This window comes from Oncorhynchus keta, chromosome 12 (genome assembly GCF_023373465.1).
Source record: "Oncorhynchus keta strain PuntledgeMale-10-30-2019 chromosome 12, Oket_V2, whole genome shotgun sequence".
Classification (NCBI taxonomy): domain Eukaryota; kingdom Metazoa; phylum Chordata; class Actinopteri; order Salmoniformes; family Salmonidae; genus Oncorhynchus; species Oncorhynchus keta.
In genome coordinates this window covers 28,890,659-28,911,631 of record NC_068432.1, presented here as the reverse complement: position 1 = coordinate 28,911,631, position 20,973 = coordinate 28,890,659, and the positions used below count along the sequence as shown (strand labels likewise).

General features: G+C 42.7%; 1 protein-coding gene, 1 long non-coding RNA gene and 1 pseudogene across 2 annotated transcripts; 1 reads left to right on the top strand and 2 right to left on the bottom strand.

Moving 5' to 3' along the window:
* LOC118391246 (uncharacterized) overlaps positions 1-20,973 on the bottom strand; it is a 28,052-nt pseudogene that overhangs the window by 5,418 nt on the left and 1,661 nt on the right.
* LOC118391245 (uncharacterized) lies at positions 69-20,391 on the bottom strand. Its single transcript, XR_008060875.1, has 5 exons — positions 20,355-20,391; positions 14,191-14,222; positions 13,946-14,013; positions 13,482-13,718; positions 69-6,033 (listed from the first exon to the last, which is right to left on the bottom strand). It is a non-coding gene; the product is annotated as an uncharacterized LOC118391245 (long non-coding RNA).
* On the top strand, positions 6,534-10,575 carry LOC118391244 (lysophosphatidic acid receptor 6-like). The gene has a single exon (XM_035782430.2). It carries the CDS (start codon positions 8,707-8,709, stop codon positions 9,790-9,792), a length of 1,086 nt encoding a protein of 361 aa, XP_035638323.1. The 5' UTR covers positions 6,534-8,706; the 3' UTR covers positions 9,793-10,575.

Below are 20,973 nucleotides of genomic sequence, written 5' to 3'. Positions count from 1 at the left end.
CCGTGATGGCGAGATCATGGAACGGGCAGTCCTTCCCGGGAGGAAGAGCAGCTCCGTCTTGCCGAGGTTCAGCTTGAGGTGGTGATCCGTCATCCACACTGATATGTCTGCCAGACATGCAGAGATGCGATTCGCCACCTGGTCATCAGAAGGGGGAAAGGAGAAGATTAATTGTGTGTCGTCTGCATAGCAATGATAGGAGAGACCATGTGAGGTTATGACAGAGCCAAGTGACTTGGTGTATAGCGAGAATAGGAGAGGGCCTAGAACAGAGCCCTGGGGGACACCAGTGGTGAGAGCGCGTGGTGAGGAGACAGATTCTCGCCACGCCACCTGGTAGGAGCGACCTGTCAGATAGGACGCAATCCAAGCGTGGGCCGCGCCGGAGATGCCCAACTCGGAGAGGGTGGAGAGGAGGATCTGATGGTTCACAGTATCGAAGGCAGCCGATAGGTCTAGAAGGATGAGAGCAGAGGAGAGAGAGTTAGCTTTAGCAGTGCGGAGCGCCTCCGTGATACAGAGAAGAGCAGTCTCAGTTGAATGACTATTCTTGAAACCTGACTGATTTGGATCAAGAAGGTCATTCTGAGAGAGATAGCGGGAGAGCTGGCCAAGGACGGCACGTTCAAGAGTTTTGGAGAGAAAAGAAAGAAGGGATACTGGTCTGTAGTTGTTGACATCGGAGGGATCGAGTGTAGGTTTTTTCAGAAGGGGTGCAACTCTCGCTCTCTTGAAGACGGAAGGGACGTAGCCAGCGGTCAGGGATGAGTTGATGAGCGAGGTGAGGTAAGGGAGAAGGTCTCCGGAAATGGTCTGGAGAAGAGAGGAGGGGATAGGGTCGAGCGGGCAGGTTGTTGGGCGGCCGGCCGTCACAAGACGCGAGATTTCATCTGGAGAGAGAGGGAGAAAGAGGTCAGAGCACAGGGTAGGGCAGTGTGAGCAGAACCAGCGGTGTCGTTTGTCTTAGCAAACGAGGATCGGATGTCGTCGACCTTCTTTTCAAAATGGTTGACGAAGTCATCTGCAGAGAGGGAGGAGGGGGGGAGGGGGAGGAGGATTCAGGAGGGAGGAGAAGGTGGCAAAGAGCTTCCTAGGGTTAGAGGCAGATGCTTGGAATTTAGAGTGGTAGAAAGTGGCTTTAGCAGCAGAGACAGAGGAGGAAAATGTAGAGAGGAGGGAGCGAAAGGATGCCAGGTCCGCAGGGAGGCGAGTTTTCCTCCATTTCCGCTCGGCTGCCCGGAGCCCTGTTCTGTGAGCTCGCAATGAGTCGTCGATCCACGGAGCGGGACATCTTCACAAGGTCCTTTGCTGTTGTTCTGGGATTTATTTACACTTCACACCAAAGTACATTCATCTCTAGGAGACAGAACGCGTCTCCTTCCTAAGCAGTATGACGGCTGCGTGGTCCCATGGTGTTTATACTTGCGTACTATTGTTCGTACAGATGAACGTGGTACCTTCAGGCATTTGGGAATTGCTGAAGGATGAAAGACTTGGAGGTCTACAATGTTTTTGGCTGATTTCTTTTGATTTTCCCATGATGTCAAGCAAAGAGACACTGAGTTTGAAGGTATGCCTTGAAATACATCCACAGGTACACCTCCAATTGACTCAAATGATGTCAATTAGCCTACCAGAAGCTTCTAAAGCCATGACATCATTTTCTGGATTTTCCAAGCTGTTTAAAGGCACAGTCAACTTAGTGTATGTAAACCTCTGGCCCACTGGAATTGTGATACAGTGAATTATAAGTGAAATAATCTGTCTGTAGACAATTGTTGGAAAAATTACTTGTGTCATGCACAAGGTAGATGTCCTAACCGACTTGCCAAAACTATAGTTTGTTAACAAGAAATTTGTGGAGTTCTCGAAAAACTAGTTTTATTGAATCCAACCTAAGTGTATGTAAACTTCCGACTTCAACTGTATTACAGACTCGGTCAGGGAGAGGTTGAAAATGTCAGTGAAGACACTTGCCAGTTGGTCCATGTATGATTTGAGTACATGTCCTGGTAATTTGTCTGGCCCCGCGGCTTTGTGAATGTTGACCTGTTTAAAGGTCTTACTCACATCGGCTACCGAGAGCGTTATCACAGTCATCCAGAACAGCTGGTGCTACATTGTTCTCTTGCATTCTGTAAATATAACATTTATTTGAATAGGCTATAGCACATAGCAAATAGCAATTTACTGTGAATGTCACCCATGCACTGCCTTGCTCTTTATACTGCATGGTGCCAGTCAAGTTGAAATAGGCATCTTCTGTTGTCACATTACAATGTCGTCACCATTGACGATGGCTGTCAATCATCCTTGATAGACTATGCCACAGTAATATTGCCCAATTCTACATAAAAAAATAGCTAGCATAACAGACAATACTCAAACAATGTTCCCTCAAATGTTTTTTGGCACGGAGCAAATTGAACATTGTGAAAATTACAGCGCATGATTACTGTGAACACTGAGGCTGTACCCACTTTACGTTACAGACGGTGGTCAAGTAGGCCACTATGGCTATTTGATCATAATCTAAGCCTACCATCAGCCAATGTGTGGTGTTCACATGGTATGAGACATTTAAAAAATAAAGCATGCAGAGCTTGCGATTAACCTGTTTATCCACTTGTCCTTCAGACAAAAGGAGGTGACTGAAAATGTTGTTTGATGCAAGAAACCACTTTACAAAATAAAAATGCATTATTATTCCCATACCATTATCAGAGAATCAGACAAATGATGTTACCCTCTGCCTATTTGCTACTTAGCTCATTCTCAAAATTACAACACTGCCCCTTTAAGACAAAAAAGCTCTTTACCTGACTCACTTTTCAACATGTACTAGAAATGTACATGTTTGGTGCTAGTGTAGGAAGCGATCACTCCCCTATTGCTGACTACAAATGATCTATAAGAGGCCTAAAAACTTACTAACTAGCAAAGGATATGAACAAATGTGCACGTGGCTACATGCAGCTCTCGCTTTGATCTCAAAACAAGTGCATCTACTCACGACCGCTCATGCTATAAACACAGTCCAATTCAAAGAGAATGGCACAGATCCATATGGCAATGGTCTATTTGCATATAGACCTACTGCAGTTCTGATTGGTTATGCGGCACCGGTCTGTGTAGAGTACGGGCTGAGTCATATGTCAATGCAACATAATCCTACTCCAATGTGTTCTGCCTACAAAAAAATATCTTGCGTTGTTAGTTTTGCATACTAAGTCTAGTTCGTTTTGTTTCGGTATGTTGCATTGAAAGTGGCTAATATTGCATTGATTCGATCCCAATTCCCACAGTAAAGAGAAATGTTGATAATGTGAACTAAGGGGAAAAACACCAGAAATTTGAGTGAGGTTCAACCTCGTGCTTCTCTGCGTGGGCTGATATTTCTTCTGTGTAGCAGTCTGCACATGGGCACAGCTTAGGGGGGGAACATTGCCCATATAATACCAAGGAGATTTCAGAGTAGGACTGGAGGCTACTTCCCTCTCAATACTTTCCTATATGAAGTCCCAGGCCCCCTTTCCCTTCATCCTACCTACAAATAATCTGAGAAAGAGGTGGACTACAAAGTTTTTTCTGACCAGGTAAACCTCAGGGCCCTACAAACCTCAGGGCCCTTCTACATTTCAGGTAAAATAACCTAATGTTTATATCCCAGGACAAATTAGCTAGCAACAGCAAGCGAGCTAGCTGTCTAAATGGACATGAATGTTTCATGCGTTTTGACCGGTCCCCAAATGAATATAGGCGGTGGAGTTTGTTTTGATGTTTCAACCTGCACGTGCTGAACGCATCTGTTGTGGATGGACAAAAATCAACACGAACGCACGTGCGTGCTCGCTCTAGTCAGCATGTAAGTGTGCATATTTAATGTTGACAATGTTGTAGCAATTCACACTAGTTCGTTTGAACCAGAGTTAGATTATTTGTTACATTGTGGTTACAATGAAGAATGTAAAATAATGAAATCCAACCCCTTTCGATGCGAGGAACGGATGTGGGTGGGGCTAGGTCTACATAAGGGTGCCATTTATAAAAAACACACAAAAGCTCTGACGAATACAGTGTGCGGTTTCCCTTTTCCTTCATCTTGTTCAACTGTTACCATGCACCTGCAAAATAGATTGCTCAGATGTGCGAGTGCCTTTTGAATAATGAATTCATTAAATGCATATGGCGAGCTTGTAATTTTTCCAATGCACCTACAGCATTTGTATTTCATCAACACTGTTGAGTACAAGAATGGAGGTTATTATATCATTCAGATGAATGAATGTTGTGACTACTTTTTTTTTTTTTTTTACCGGGTTAGTTAACTGAGAACACATTCTAATTTACAGCAACAACCTGGGGAATAGTTACAGAGGAGAGGAGGGGGATGAATGAGCCAATTGTAAACTGGGAATGATTAGGTGACCATGACGGTATGAGGGACAGCTTGGGAATTTAGCCAGGACACCGGGATTAACACCCCTAGTCTTACAATAAGTGCAATGAGATCTTTAATGACCTCAGAATCAGGCCCCCTGTTTAACGTCCAATCTGAAAGACGGCACCCTACACAGGGCAGTGTCCCCAATCACTACCATAAGGAATTTGAATATTTTTTAGACCAGAGGAAAGAGTGCCTCCTACCGGCCCTCCAACACCACATCCAGCAGCATCTAGTCTCCCATCCAGGGACTGACCAGGACCAACCCTGCTTAGCTTCAGAAGCAAGCCAGCAGTGGGATGCAGAGTGGTATGCTGCTGGTTTTACAATGACATAGGTTAAAGAAAACAAAGTTGTTTCCACATAGCACCCTCTTTAACTGACCCATATTTTCCTGAGTGGACCCATGTATTCATTGTTAGTGTGTTTAATTAGAATGCAGGTGAAATCTATTAAAAACACAGATTTCCGGAAGGGTCTGGATTTGGAAAATGCAGACTTCTGAAAACTAACCCCTGATGTGAAGTGACCATAAGTTCATTTGGATGTGTGCGCTAATGTATGGGAGCACAGTGAGTGACAGTTGTTTGGAATTAACCTGTGTTTTCACTGTTATGTGGTCCACATAACAGGACTCGAAATTAGACACGGAACCGCCTTCTTTAATGGTTATTCTACAGCCCAGCTGTGTCCTCAGACTGCACTGAGGGAAGAAAACACTGAATGACTCTGGTTTCAGCTATTCCCTCAATCTCAAGTATGCTGTCCTGACAAAGGGTTCAACTGCAAGAGGGGAAAGAATGTGTCTGTTTTGACCCTACAATCCTGAACATTATGTGTGTTCGTATGGAACAAGCAGTTTATATTGCCCTACCCCATCCAGAACAAGTTGACTATTGCCAGAGCCACTCTCAGGGTCAAAAACGTTGTTTAGCCTTCAACGGACTGTCAAGAATAGATTAATTCATCATTGACACATTTGAAAAATTGTTACCGACTAGGTTCCTTCCTATAATAACAAGAGAATTTCACACCCCTATTCAATGAGGCTAGCTTAACCCACAGGGTTAACAACCCCTGTTCCTTGTTGCCATTGGTCATGTTGGGTTTGACCTTTGGAACACAGTTGTCAGATCTTATCAGAAACATTATTCACTTTAGTTACCTTACAGGTCAAAAGTTTTAGAACATCTACTCATTCAAGAGTTTTACTATTACTAGAATAATAGTGAAGACTCCAATACTATGAAATCACACATGGAATCATGTAGTAACCAAAAAAAAAAGAAAAGAAGTGTTAAACAAATCAAAATATATTTCTTTGCCTTGATGACAGCTTTGCACACTCGGCATTCTCTCAACCAGCTTCACCTGGAATGCTTTTCCAACAGTCTTGAAGGAGTTCCCACATATGCTGAGCACTTGTTGGCTGCTTTTCCTTCACTCTGCTGTCCGACTCATCCCAAACCATCTCAATTTAATTGAGGTCGGGGGATTGTGGAGGTCAGGTCATCTGATGCAGCACTCCATCACTCTCCTTCTGGGTCAAATTGCCCTTACACAGCCTGGAGGCGTGTTGGGTCATTGCCCTGTTGAAAAACAAATGATAGTCCCACTAAGCCCAAACCAGATGGGATGGCATATCGCTGTGGTAGCCATGCTGGTTAAGTGTGCCTTGAATTCTAAATAAATCAAGACAGTAACACCAGCAACGCAACCCCATAACATAACACCTCTTCCATGCTTTACGGTGGGAAATACACATGCAGAGATCATCCATTCACCCACACCGCAAATAGGGCTATCTTCTGTATACCCCCTCCCTTGTCACAACATTGTGTTTGAGCCAATCAGTTCTGAAAGTAATTCCACAAATGAACTTAAGGCAGACCTATTCATTGAAATGCATTCCAGGTAACTAACTACCTCATGAAGCTGGTTGAGAGAATGCCAAGTGTGCAAAGTTGTCATCAAGACAAAAGGGTGGCTATTTGAAGAATATCAAATATATTTTGATTTGTTTAACACTTCTTTGGTTACTACATGATTCCTTATGTTATTTTATAGTATTGATGTCTTCACTATTATTCTACAATGTAGATAATAGTACAAATAAAAGTAAAACCCTTAAATGAGTAGGTGTTCTAAAACTTTTGACCGGTAGTGTATATTCATAGATGTATGGAGGAGTGTGTGTTTATGAAAGTTAGATAAAAAAATTAAGTAACCTTTATATAAAAAGGAACATTGGTGGCAAATCTGATGACCAAATGATAAAGAACATCTAGCCGCTCGAGCACCCTTACCTGCCGATCTATAAATTACATCTCCGTAACCTAGCATGGGTAGGATGGTCATCTGAATCAGGGTTAGTTTGGCAGCTGTGGTGAAAGAGGAGCGATTACGATAGAGGAAACCTAGTCTAGATTTAACCTTAGCCTGCAGCTTTGATATGTAATGAGAGAAGGATAGTGTACCATCTAGCCATAGTACTTGTACGAGTAGGCCTACATGGTTTACAGTGAGACTTCACCAGCAACTATATCCAGCCACAGACACAATGAGGCTGTTTTTCAAGCAGCATTTTGAATGAAAATCAAAAAGGTGTGATATTTTATTTAATACATGCATTTCCACATGCACATAACTACAAGCATACAGCACATCTGTATCTGCGTCAGAGAAAACCGCACCTAGTCCCCTGCCTCATCTCATTAGTCTGCACGCTCAGGCTTGCCATCACTGGAACCTTCCCCTTCCTGTCGTTCTGAGGCCGCTGCCCACTGACACCATTGACTAATAGAAAGTACACTGTGCTCTGGGGCTGACAGGAGAGTAGGACTTAATTGACTCCTTTCGCCAAATAGAGCAATCAACTGAAAAATGTCCACTGTTCGGGAGTAGGCTAGCTCTTAGATGAAAATCCAATATATAAAGGAATTTGAAAGTTTGAACAAAACACCCTACATACATTTCATTGATATTTTCATGAGATCCTGAAAGAATGCTAAAGGGCACCAAAACAAGCTAACAAATCCTTTTCACCTCACACCTGATTTACTCAACAAAAAGGCAAATCAATAGGTAGTCCAGGTAAGTCACGACATGGCACAAGTGCGGAAGTGAGCCTTTCCCCTTTTGTTCTCTATTGCTCCACTGTTCCCTCAAGCAAGGGGGGAGGCCGATGACATCACAACTTCATCAAACCAACTCCTTGAAGTATCCAGTTTTCTAAAAAAAATGATTTCTCAAAACATATTGTTTTACCCTTTGGTGTGTGTACATTAGAGATATCTGAAGTATAAATAAACTAACAGGAGAAGTTAATTAAATAAATAATTACTGGAGGACGTCTTTAAACATTCAGAACCCCACCCGTCTCCCGCCAAGCCCAGCCAGAGACAAATCTCGAAGGTGATTACATAGCTAAAGCAGTCAGATGTGGGAGGGCCTTGGATGGGTGGTAGCCTACTCCTCCCAGTGTGTAAGCAAGTAGTCAGTTAAGCTTCAGTCTGTGGTACAGCTTCAGAACAGAAGACTGACTCCACTGACTGTTAGGCCTGGAAAGGCTGTATTTTCTGGTGGACAGAACAGACAGTCTACAGCAGAGCCCATCTGTCTACAAGTGTAGGGTCAGTCGGAGCACCATGCCCCCAGGGGCTGCAGCGGGATCAGACAGGAAGAGGGCTGCCAGAGGCCTGGAGGGACCCAGAGAGGCAGCACAGAGCCTCTCAGACGCTCAGCTCACAGACCCAAGGAGAGGCACATGACTCCCCCTCTCTCACTAAAGCAAGAAACACTGCCGACTCTGGGGTGAGAGGAGAAATGATCCAGACTCCGAGAAGCCAACATCAAGGCTGCTCACAGAGGACATAAAAACAGGCTTGGGATCTTAGAATTACGTGATACATCAAACACGTACCAATGGATTAACAGGGGACTGGTCTTGTCTTTTTGGATACAAGCACAGGTATTGATGGAATTACTTGTTATTTTTAAAAACACTGGACATGGTGGTGTTCACATGAGGACATTGTGCTTATGAACATTGGATACGAGAGAAGGTGTGGTTATTATTTGAGCTAGTATTCCCTTATGCTGGGGGAAGATTGGAAATGACATAACTGATGAAATGAAGGACTGAAATTAAGTGCTCCATTCTTTGGAATTAACTTGTACAAGTGATCGATGCTTTCCACAAAAACATTCCCATTGTTGTATTGACATTCAGCAACACTCCCATCCTCTACTCCTCTCTAAAGATGCATAATAGCACTCTAGAGACTGATGGCATCAGTGCTCTTGGTTTGACCCAAAACAACATGAGCTGTATTAAGAGTGATGGCTTTAAGTATACCCTGTACACAGCAGTTTTCAGCCTGGTCTTCATAGTCGGGCTGCTCTTCAACATGGCTGCCATGTACATCTTTGCCTGCACGCTGAAGCTGCGCAACGAGACCACCACCTACATGATGAACCTGGTGGTGTCCGACCTGCTCTTCGTCCTCACCCTGCCCTTCAGAATCTTCTATTTTATCAACCAGGATTGGCCGTTTGGCAGGGGGCTCTGCCAGCTTTCTGTCTCCCTATTCTATACCAACATGTACGGTAGCATTCTCTTCCTCACTTGCATCAGCGTGGACCGCTTCCTGGCCATCGTCCACCCATTCCGATCGCAGGCGTTGCGGACGAAGCGGAATGCCAAGTTGGCCTGCTGCGCTGTTTGGGTGTTGGTGCTGTCTGGCAGCCTTCCGACAGGCTTCCTCCTCGACACCACCTCGCTCAGGTACAAAAACTCCTCCGTCAACTACTGCTTTGAAAACTTCTCCAACAAGCAGTGGAAGTCCAGTCTGTCCAAGGTGGTGGTGTTTATTGAGACAGTGGGATTCCTGATTCCGTTGTTACTCAACATCTTCTGCTCCGTTTCGGTCCTCCAGACACTGCGCCAGCCCCAGGCTATCAGCCGTGGGGGCCAGCTCAACAAGACCAACATCCTGAGGATGATCGTGGTCCATCTTCTCATCTTCTGCTTCTGCTTCATCCCCTACAACGTCAACCTGGTGTTCTATGCCCTGGTCCGCACCAAGCTTCTGAAGGGCTGCGCTGTGGAGTCGGTGGTGAGGACCATCTACCCCATCGCCCTCTGCATTGCGGTCAGCAACTGCTGTTTCGACCCAGTCATCTACTACTTCACCTCCGAGACAATCCAGAACTCTATCAAACGTAAATCTATGGCGGTTCGCAACAAGAATAAGCTGGACAAGGGTCTTCAGACAAACATGCTGCAGAGCCAGAGCATAATTCAGAACAACCCAAGGACTCAATTTTACCTAGAGTCCACCGTGTGACATCACCCACATGAGCCAAATTAATGAGGAATCAGTGCGATATTTGACATCAATATTTCAGTGAGTCAATATTTGGTGCAATACGCCCAGATGATCGTAACAGATGGGAGATGAGTGGTCTTGAGTGGATTCTATAGGAACCATGGCATCACAGGAACAAAGTGAGAAAACCCTAAAGAGCGGTTGCATTAAGGGTCCCATCCTTGCACTAAGTACAGTGACTCAGCTCTGAGTGTTCTCGTGTTAAAGGGGTACTTTGGAATTTTGGCTAGCATGCTAGCAGATACCCATAGACTTCCAGTCATTGTGCAAATCCTAGTTAGTATAGGCTTGCAAAACTACCTCGTACTTCTTTCATACTGGACACAGAACAATACAAATGTTATCTGACAATGGGGAAGTAGATAAAGGGCCTCATTAACAAAATCCAGAAGTACTCCTTTAAGTATTGCATCAATAGCAGTGTCGAGTGTGAGGATTAGCCTACATGATGCAGGTCTGGGTGAGGAAACCCTGGAGCTACAGATTTACAAAACAAAACAAAAAAAAGTGAAAATGTACCCACAACACACTTTGTGACTTGTCAAACAGTGGCCGGGGTCTCTACATGTTGTTCTATTGAAAGACTTGATACCAGGCAGTTGTCAGTGTTTTACCTGTGACTAAATACAGTGGATTAACAACCAAAATTATGAAATAGCACTATAGTGCAAGTTATTTGACTTGCAAACTATTTCTCCCAATAGTGACAGTGCCTTGAATGAATAAAAAGAAAGCAAACAAGTTCCCATCTGTTTTCTTAAGTCACTATGAACAAATGGTGGTAAATGTATGACATTACCCAAATTTACCTTTGCATGCCATATATTGATTTGTGGGTAATAAATATCTTGAGATATTTAGAGCATTTTACAAAGGTAGGTGGTTATCAGTCTTTCAGTTTTATGACATTGCCTCACTAGCGTAGCAATAATACATCCTCCCCTGCTCACATGAATCATACAACTAACAACAAATAGCTAGTGCACACAGAAACCACCTCAAACCATTACCAAGCATGATAACGGACGTCTGGCTAGCCAGTGATAACTGGTTGAATCATTATTTTAAGGAGTGGCACACCATAACCAATGTCGCCATAGAGACCATAACAATGACTAAGAGTGTGAAACAAAAACAAAGTAAGAAAGTGGATTTAAGCCTGATCTAAGATCACTGGTTAGCTATGTTACATAGAAAACCCCCAAAGTTAAACCAAAGAGAAAAGGCTATGAACACATTCTGGCCCTGTTAAGATGCATAGAAAACCAGACAACCACATCCGAGGGCTATAACCAGAAAACTGCTCAACAGCATCAGCCATGTGGGAAATGTGAGAAACATCTGGCCTGTTATATTTATTCATAGATTGGGTTTCAACTCAGTATTTCATATCTGGGTTTCTTTGTTAACACCATGTAAGGTGATACATATGAGCAATCCATGGCTTTACTATGAGAATATCTATGTTGGTAAACTTCCCATTCTCTCAGCTGAAAGATCACCATGCAGTTTGGGCCCTGGGGGTTAAACTACATGACAGACACACTGCTCTTCACTACTCACTCACCTGATGGGAAGGATTGTGAAACCAAAGCAGTCAAGTGAGCACACGCTTTTGTGGGGAAAGTGTGCTGACTGTTGGGATTTGGCACCAATCCTCGAACATACAAGAGGTGATATAAACACAAAACAAGTCAAACAGTCCTACACATCTATAAAACACTGGAAGAGTGATAGGCTGAGTACTGTAACGGACAGGAACAACCTAATTAACACTGAAACTAGATCAAGTATAAATGTATAGAAGATAACAGGCACCAGATAAATTATCTTACAGTATGTAAAATTTACTAGCAGCTCCGGGATATTGCCTTGCTTCAATTATGCCACACTAGTTAACTGGTCAATGAGACGCATTGAGAGGGTTGCCTGGGAGCTAGGAGGGTGAAGTTAAACACCACAATTGCAGTGTAACCAAAGGACAGAATGTGTGTGTGTGTGTGTTGGAGAGAGACTGCATGTTCTGTATGTGGGTATCAAGGTGTCCGAACATGGGCGTAAACTGAAATGGTTTCCGTAGACCATTTCAAATGGACCAAGAACACAGTCAAATCAAACCAAGCACCATTTCAATAGAGGACTGAGGTTGGACACAAAAACACAATATTTCCTTTGAAAACTACTTAACGTGGAATAAGAGAATTTTGGATTATCACAATCTTTCCAAAACATAAGTGAATGTCTTCATGTACTCAACACCCTGCTTGCGCTCAAAAGATGACACTTTACACACATTTCTTATAGCCTCAAAAGACGGGAAAATTTGAAGTGTCATTTAAGACAGTTTTGTGCATGGGATTTACAGAAATATCCTTGTTTGAATCTCAAATCCCTGAAGAAAATATTAAGATATTGTGCAGCTAAGAATATTAGGCTATAGAAGTTATAGTCTACAGAGAATGTAAGAGTTAATTTTCCAAGGAACTAGGAAGGAGAGACACTAAGGAAAAGGCTTGTTCTCCAGGGTAATGCTAAGTGCATCAAGTCTGGGCATTTCTAAATATTTTCTCTGCCTGGAGCATGTGTTGGGTTTTTCTGAAAGACACACACAATCTTGGAGGAATTTGACTAGTCTTCTTTCCTAGTAAATCACCGACAAACTCCAGATAGTCGTAACAAAAGGTATGGCAAATAAGTCTGGCAGCCCAACTGATTGGCAAGCGTACTGCAAATTAAGAAAACATGTGACTAAGCTAAATAAATATAACAAACTATACTATGACAAATACATTATATAAAATAATGTTAGTAAAAAGCTTTGGAACACAAATTAAATTGGGGGGAAAAAGCCAACTCGTGTCCATCATTCACTGAATCAGATGGCTCATTAATCACAAAACCCACTGATATTGCCAACAACTTTAATTACTTTTTCATTGGCAAGATAAGAAAACTTAGGGATGACATGTCAGCAACAAACGCTGATGCTTGATGTTTCTAAGTAATACACCTCTAAACACGCTTTATGTATAGTACATGACAACAAATTAATTGTAAGTGTTCAATGGGCTTTCTCCATTATGATTGCGTTATACTGTTCAACCAAACTTCAACCAAAAATAATAGGACAAAACTGACAGTGAAGTAGGCCAATTTGTAGAACATTACATAGGAATCTAAATCCTCTTTTGTAGCCTCAATCTTGTACTCAACCAAGGGTTTCCATTTGCATAGTTATTTGTTGAATTACAGCATTCACTTTTATTTTTATCTTTTATAACTTACACGCGGTGTCACGTTTCTTTTGTCTTAGTACCCCCCCCCCCCCAAAAAAAAAAAAAAAAAAACTATTCTCCTGACTGTTTTCAATTATTTGGCAAGCTTACCCTCCCGAAGTTGTTGACTTGTTGTGCTAGCTAGCAGTTCTCAGGTGTTAGCAGTTTCCTACTGGCACTAAAAACACATGATTGTCATCATTTTTCCCCAGTCATGACTGAATTATTTACTGTAAGAAATCAAACATTAAAAATACCATTATAGAAGGTAAAGTAAAAATCCAAACTGGTCCGTGAATGAATACCGGTATATATTTTTTACCGACCAGCCCTAGTACCATGTGGTGATGAGACTGGCTGTGAGTAACGTACCCTTCTCCAGGAAAGTCTCCATGATGAGGTGTTCGCAGAGCTCCAAGTGCTTGACGATGTCTTTACTCCGACTGGGCTCAGCCTTGATGAAGCTCTCAATCATCTTGTAGAAGTCAAACGCTGTCAGCTGGAACACATCCAGGATCCACGGGAAAAAAAGGTCCATCTTCACGGGGACACTACCACCATTGTTGTAGCCACTATTCTTGAAAGAGCACTGGACAATTGATTGCTCATCTGTGTCCAATTGATTATGATCCAGTATATATATACATGTTATTAAAGGGGAATTATATACTGTACATTGTAACATGCATGTTTGTTGCTAATTCTATCAATATTATTAGAAATGTTCAATGAGAAGTTAGTACATGGCTATTAAAGGCTGGTAGAATGATCAATACTAGGTTCATCCAGATGACTATCTGTTAGCAGTGAGTGAATGTGGTACTGGAGAGACTTACCGCCATTATGACCTCCAAAGCAAAAGCTAGGAGTGAGGTGTGGAATGTGCATTCATTCAAGGAGTTTACTGTCATGGAAATCACATGACTTAGGTCAGAGAAAATGGGCAATAGCACACTCCATAGATTAACAGTACACTGTGTATACACTGCAACTATTTAAAAAAAATGTATTTGTTTAAGTCTAATTTAAGAACTAATCCTTTTAATTATTGTGAGATTAGCATATTTTGTTAGTTGCATACCTGAAATTCTGCCCTGACAGCCTCTTCTCTTCCTATAGGGGAAAAATAGATTTGAAAATATGGAGGTAAAACCTAAATAAGACCATGTAATTTACCGATTTCAGCATGGACACCATGACTCTGTAATACAACCGGACACCAAGGGTGAACCTCCGATGAAGAGAAGGAAAATACATTAATGAGTTATATGGACTACATCAGTATGTCATATAGTAGTCTGCCCACACTGGGGTGTATCAACCAAATATCATAGGTCAGTTTCACAAAGTGGCATGGTTATTATCTCTGTCAAGTCTGTGCAAGCACACAGTATAGTGCTTACATACAGCACACTATACTGAGGAATTACATTACTTGAGACAAGGGGGTGGTATAAACTGTTGATACAGAGTTATATATATATATATATACACACACACACACACATAATTACATACATACATACATACATACATACATACATACATACATACATACATACATACATACAGTGGGGCAAAGAAAGTATTTAGTCAGACACCAATTGTGCAAGTTCTCCCACTTAAAAAGATAAGGCCTGTAATTTTAATCATAGGTACACTTCAACTATGACAGACAAAATAAAAAAATTAAAAAATCCAGAAAATCACATTGTAGGATTTTTTATGAATTTATTTGCAAATTATGGTGGAAAATAAGTATTTGGTCACCTACAAACAAGCAAGATATCTGGCTCTCACAGACCTGTAACTTCTTCTTTAAGAGGCTCCTCTGTCCTCCACTCGTTACCTGTATTAATGGCACCTGATTAGTGCCAGCTATATATAATCTATATACACTGCTCAAAAAATAAAGGGAACACTAAAATAACACATCCTAGATCTGAATGAAATATTCTTATTAAATACTTTTTTGTTTACATAGTTGAATGTGCTGACAACAAAATCACAGAAATGAATCAATGAAAATCTAATTTGTCAACCCATGGAGGTCTGGATTTGGAGTCACACTCAAAATTAAAGTGGAAAACCACACTACAGGCTGATCCAACTTTGACGTAATGTCCTTAAAACAAGTCAAAATGAGGCTCAGTAGTGTGTGTGGCCTCCACGTGCCTGTATGACCTCCCTACAACGCCTGGGCATGCTCCTGATGAGGTGGCGGATGGTCTCCTGAGGGATCTCTTCCCAGACCTGGACTAAAGCATCCGCCAACTCCTGGACAGTCTGTGGTGCAACGTGGCGTTGGTGGATGGAGTGAGACATGATGTCCCAGATGTGCTCAATTGGATTCAGGTCTGGGGAACGGGCGGGCCAGTCCATAGCATCAATGCCTTCCTCTTGCAGGAACTGCTGACACACTCCAACCACATGAGGTCTAGCATTATCTTGCATTAGGAGGAACCCAGGGCCAAGGGCACCAGCATATGGTCTCACAAGGGGTCTGAGGATCTCATTTCGGTACCGAATGGCAGTCAGGCTACCTCTGGCAAGCACATGGAGGGCTGTGCGGCCCCCCAAAGAAATGCCACCCCACACCATGACCAGGAAGGAGACGCGAAGAACCTTGTGAAGATGCTGGAGGAAACAGGTACAAAACTATCTATATCCACAGTAAAACAAGTTCTATATCGACGTAACCTGAAAAGCCGCTCGGCAAGGAAGAAGCTACTGCTCCAAAACCGCCAGAAAAATGCCAGAATACGGTTTGCAACTGCACATGGGGACAAAGATCGTACTTTTTGGAGAAATGTCCTTTGGTCTGATGAAACAAAAATAGAACTGTTTGGCCATAATGATCATCATTATGTTTGGAGGAAAAAGGGGGAGGCTTGCAAGCCGAAGAACACCATCCCAACAGTGAAGCACGGGGGTGACAGCATCGTGTTGTGGAGGTGCTTTGCTGCAGGAGGGACTGGTGCACATCACAAAATAGATGGCATCACTGAAAAAGCGTGTGCGAACAAGGAGGCCTACAAACCTGATTCAGTTACACCACCTCTGTCAGGAGCAATGGGTCAAAATTCACCCAACTTATTGTGGGAAGCTTGTGGAAGGCTACCAAAAACATTTGACCCAAGTTGAACAATTTAAAGGCAATGTTACCAAATACTAATTGAGCGTATGTAAACTTCTGACCCACTGGGAATGTGATGAAAGAAATAAAAGCTGAAATAAATCCTTCTCTCTACTATTAATCTGACATCTCACATTCTTAAAATAAAGTGGTGATCCTAACTGACCTCAGACAGGGAATTTTTACTTGGATTAAATGTCAGGAATTGTGAAATTGGGTTTAAATCTATTTGGCTACGGTGTATGTAAACTTCCGACTTCAACTTCATCTATCTATATGAGCGTATCGCTGAAGAATACTGTGGTAGCCATGCTGGCTAAGTGTGCCTTGAATTTTAAATAAATCACAGACCGTGTCACCAGCAAAGCAACCCCACACCTCCTCCTCCATGCTTCACCATGGGAGTCACACGTGGAGATCATCCGTTCACCTACTCTGCGTCACACAAAGACACGGCGGTTGGAACTAAAAATCTCAAATTTGGACTCAGACCAATGAACAGATTTCCACCGGTCTAATGTCCATTGCTCGTGTTTCTTGGCCTAAACGAGTCTCTTCTTCTACTTGGTGTCCTTTAGTAGTGGTTGCGTTGCAGCAATTCGACCATGAAGGCCTGATTCCCACCGACTCCTCTGAACAGTTTGGGCTCCCGAGTGGCGCAGCGGTCTAAGGCACTGCATGTCAGTACAAGAGGAGTCACTATAGTCCCTGGTTCATATCCAGGCTGCATCACATCCGGACGTGATTGGGAGTCCCATAGGGCTGCGCACAATTGGCCCAGCATCGTTCAGGGTTTGGCCGGGGTAGGCCGTCATTGTGAAGAAGAATTTGTTATAACTGACTTGTCTAGGTAAATAAAAATGTAAAAAACTTAACAGTTGATGTTGAGATATCTGTTACTTGAACTCTGTGAAGCCAGTTACATCATAGCACTTGGTTTTTGCGACTGCACTCAAAGTTCTTGAAATTTTCTGACCTTCATGTCTTAAAATAATGGACTGTTGTTTCTCTTTGCTTATTTGAGCTGTTCTTGGCATAATATAGACTTTTAACAAATAGGGCCATCTTCTGTATACCACCCCTACCTTGTCACAACACAACTGATTGGATCAAACACATTGAGGAGGAAAATTCATTTTTAACAAGGAACAATTTAAATGCATTCCAGGTGACTACCTCATAAAGCTGGTTGAGAGAATTCCAAGCATGTGCAAAGCTGTCATCAAGGCAAAGGGTGGCTACTTGGAAGAATCTCAAATATAAAATACACTTAGATTTTTTGGACACTTTTTTGGTTACTACATGATTCCATATGTGTTTTCAACAAGACATTGACCCAACACACCTCCAGGCTGTGTAAGGGCTATTTGACCAAGAAGGAGTGCTGCATAAAATGACCTAGGCCTCCAATCACCCAACCTCTACCCAATTGAGATGGTTCGGGATGAGTTGGACAACAGATTGAAGGAAAAGCAGCCAACAAGTGCTCAGCATACGTAGGAACTCCTTCAAGACTGTTGGAAAAGCATTCCAGGTGAAGCTGGTTGAGAGAATGCCAAGAGTGTGCAAAGCTGTCATCAAGGCAAAGGGTGGCTACTTGGAAGAATCTAAAATATATTTGGATTTTTGTTACACTTTTTTTGGTTACTACATGATTCCTTATGTGTTATTTCATAGTTGTGATGTCTTCACTATTATTCTACAATGTAGAAAATAGTATAAATAAAAACCCTGGAATGAGTAGGTGTCCAAACTTGACTGGTACTCTATGTGTGTATGTATATACATTACCGTTCAAAAGTTTGGCGTCACTTAGAAATGTCCTTGTTTTCCATGACAACATATATGAAATTAGTTGCAAAATAGGAAATATAGTTATATATAGACGTTGACAAGGTTATAAATAATGATTTTTAATTTAAATAGTGTCCTTCAAACTTTCCTTTCGTCAAAGAATCCTCCATTTACAGCAATTACAGCCTTGCAGACCTTTGGCATTGTAGCTGTCAATTTCTTGAGGTAATCTGAAGAGATTTCACCCCATGCTTCCTGAGGCACCTCCCACAAATTGGATTGGCTTGATGGGCACTTCTTACGTACCATACGGCCAAGCTGCTCAATAGGGTTGAGATCCAGGGACTGTGCTGGCCACTCCATTATATACAGAATACCAGCTGTCTGCTTCTTCCCTAAATAGTTATTGCATAGTTTGGAGCTGTGCTTTGGGTCATTGTCCTGTTGTAGGAGGAAATTGGCTCCAATTACACGCTGTCCACAGGGTATGGCATGGCATTGCAAAATGGAGTGATAGCCTTCTTTCTTCAAGATCCCTTTACAAATCTCCCACTCTACCACCAAAGCACCCCCAGACCATCACATTGCCTCCACCATGCTTGACAAACGGCGTCAAGCACTCATTCCAGCATATTTCAACATTTTCTGCGTCTCACGAATGTTCTTCTTTGTGATCCGAACACCTCAAGCACAGAACACCTCAAATTTGTCTGTCCATAACACTTTTTTCCCCAATCTTCCTCTGTCCAGTGTCTGTTCTTTCGCCCAGCTTAATCTTTTCTTTTTATTAGCCAGCCTGAGATATGGCTTTTTCTTTGCAACTCTACCTAGAAGGCCAGCATCACTGAGTCACCTCTTCCCTGCTACCAGCTACCAGTTGAGGACATGTGAGGCATCTGTTTCACAAACTAGACACTCTGATGTACTTGTCCTCTTGCTCAGAAGTGCACCGGGTCTCCCACTCCTCTTTCTATTCTGGTTAGCGCCAGTTTGCGCTACTCTGTGAAGGGAGTAGTATACAGCATTGTACAAGTTCTTCAGTTTCTTGGCAATTTCTCGCATGGAATAGCCATCATTTCTCAGAACAAGAATAGACTGACACGTTTCAGAAGAAAGTTATTTGCTTCTGGCCATTTTAAGCCTGTAATGAACCCACCAATGCTGATGCACCAGATACTCAACTGGTCTAAAGGCAGCAAGTTTTATTGCTTCTTTAAAATCAGCACAACAGTTTTCAGCAAACATAATTAAAAAGGGTTTTCTAATAATCAATCAGCCTTTTAAAATGATAAACTTACACAATGTGCCATTGGAACACAGGAGTGATGGTTGCTGATAAATGGGCCTCTGTACGCCTATGTAGATATTCCAGTAAAAATCGTCTCCAGCTACAATAGTCGTTTATGACATTAACAATGTCTACATTGTATTTCTGATCAATTTGATGTTATTTTAATTAACCAAAAATGTGAATTCAGAAACAGGTACATTTCTAAGTGACCCAAAACTTTTGAACGGTAGTGTATATTCTAAAATAGTAACAATAAAGAGGCTATATACACAAGGAGTACCGGTACGAGGTAGTTGGGGGGGATTGATTGAGGTAATATGTACATGTAGGTTTGGTTAGGTGATTGATTGATTGAAGTACTATGTAGGTAGTGGGTGAAAATCAGAAAGTCCGGGTAGCCATTAAATTAACTGTTCAGCAGTCTTATGGTTTTGGGGTAGAAGCTGTTCAGGAGCCCTTTGGTCCCAGACTTGGCACTCTGGTACCGCTTGCCAAGCGGTAGCAGAGAACAGACTGACTTGGGTGGCCGATGTCTGACAATTTTTAGGGAATTCCTCTGACACGGCCAGGTGTAGAGGTCCTGGATGGCAGGGAGCTCGGCCCCAGCGATTTACTAGTCCATACACACTACCCTCTGTAGCGCCTTGCGATCAGATCCTGAGCAGTTGCCATATCAAGCAGTGATGCAGCCAGTCAGGATGCTCTCGATTGTGCAGCTGTAAAACTTTGAGGATCTGAGGGCCTACGTCAAATCTGCTCAGCCTCATGAGTGGAAAGAGGCATTGTCGTGCCTCTTCACAACTGTGTCGGTGTGATTGGACCATAAGTCATCAGTGATGTGGAAACCGAGGAACATGAAGCTCTCGACCATCTCCACTACAGCCCCATCGATGTGAATAGGGGCGTGCTCGGTCCTCCGTCTGCGGGTCTCCGTCCCATAGAGGCCATTGTTTGTTGACATATTTCTATATAACTTGGGGCATAGCAATAAGCTCCAGCATTTAATGCAGTTTTTGCATCCTACCTGAGGAAGGTCCTGAGTCCCAGAGAGGCGTATGGAGTCCAGAAAAGCAGAGAAACTGGTCTGGTACACATTCTTCACCTGGAACACAAGTACAACAGATGACCAATGAGATGACAGACACAAAAAACCCAAACACAGAATTCTCAGCCATGTAAATTTACTGTCTGAACCTCACCTATTCTGTGTGACAAATGACAACGTCTCAACCTTATAAGTGGATGGATTGGGTGTTTGTCTTAAGTAAATGAAAGAGAATGTCAATGTGAGGGCATGAGGCTTGCAGTAGGAAGGGGACGTCCGAGACTGAAGGTCAAAAAGTCTTATTGTAAAGTGGCTGCAGCAGGCTGGGAGGGCAGCGCCTGATGAAGAACTCCAGAACACACATGCCATCAGATGGAAGGATATGACCACATCATCCCCCATCTGCTAGAACCCTTCCTGCAGATAGCACAGACAATGGACATCAGCAGCAGTATCATAACACAGGCCTGTAATTAACAGCGTCATGGGGGAAAACAGACCCATGGATAGAAACCTGCAGCTCACCTCGCCAGAACTCTGACTAGGCATGAAGAGGAAAAGTGTATGTCTTTGTTGCTCTTCGCCTTGTAAAAAAACA

What these genes read in the sequence shown, in the direction of transcription:
- LOC118391244 (XM_035782430.2), top strand. Translation starts at nt 8,707, where the DNA reads ATGCATAATAGCACTCTAGAGACTGATGGCATCAGTGCTCTTGGTTTG.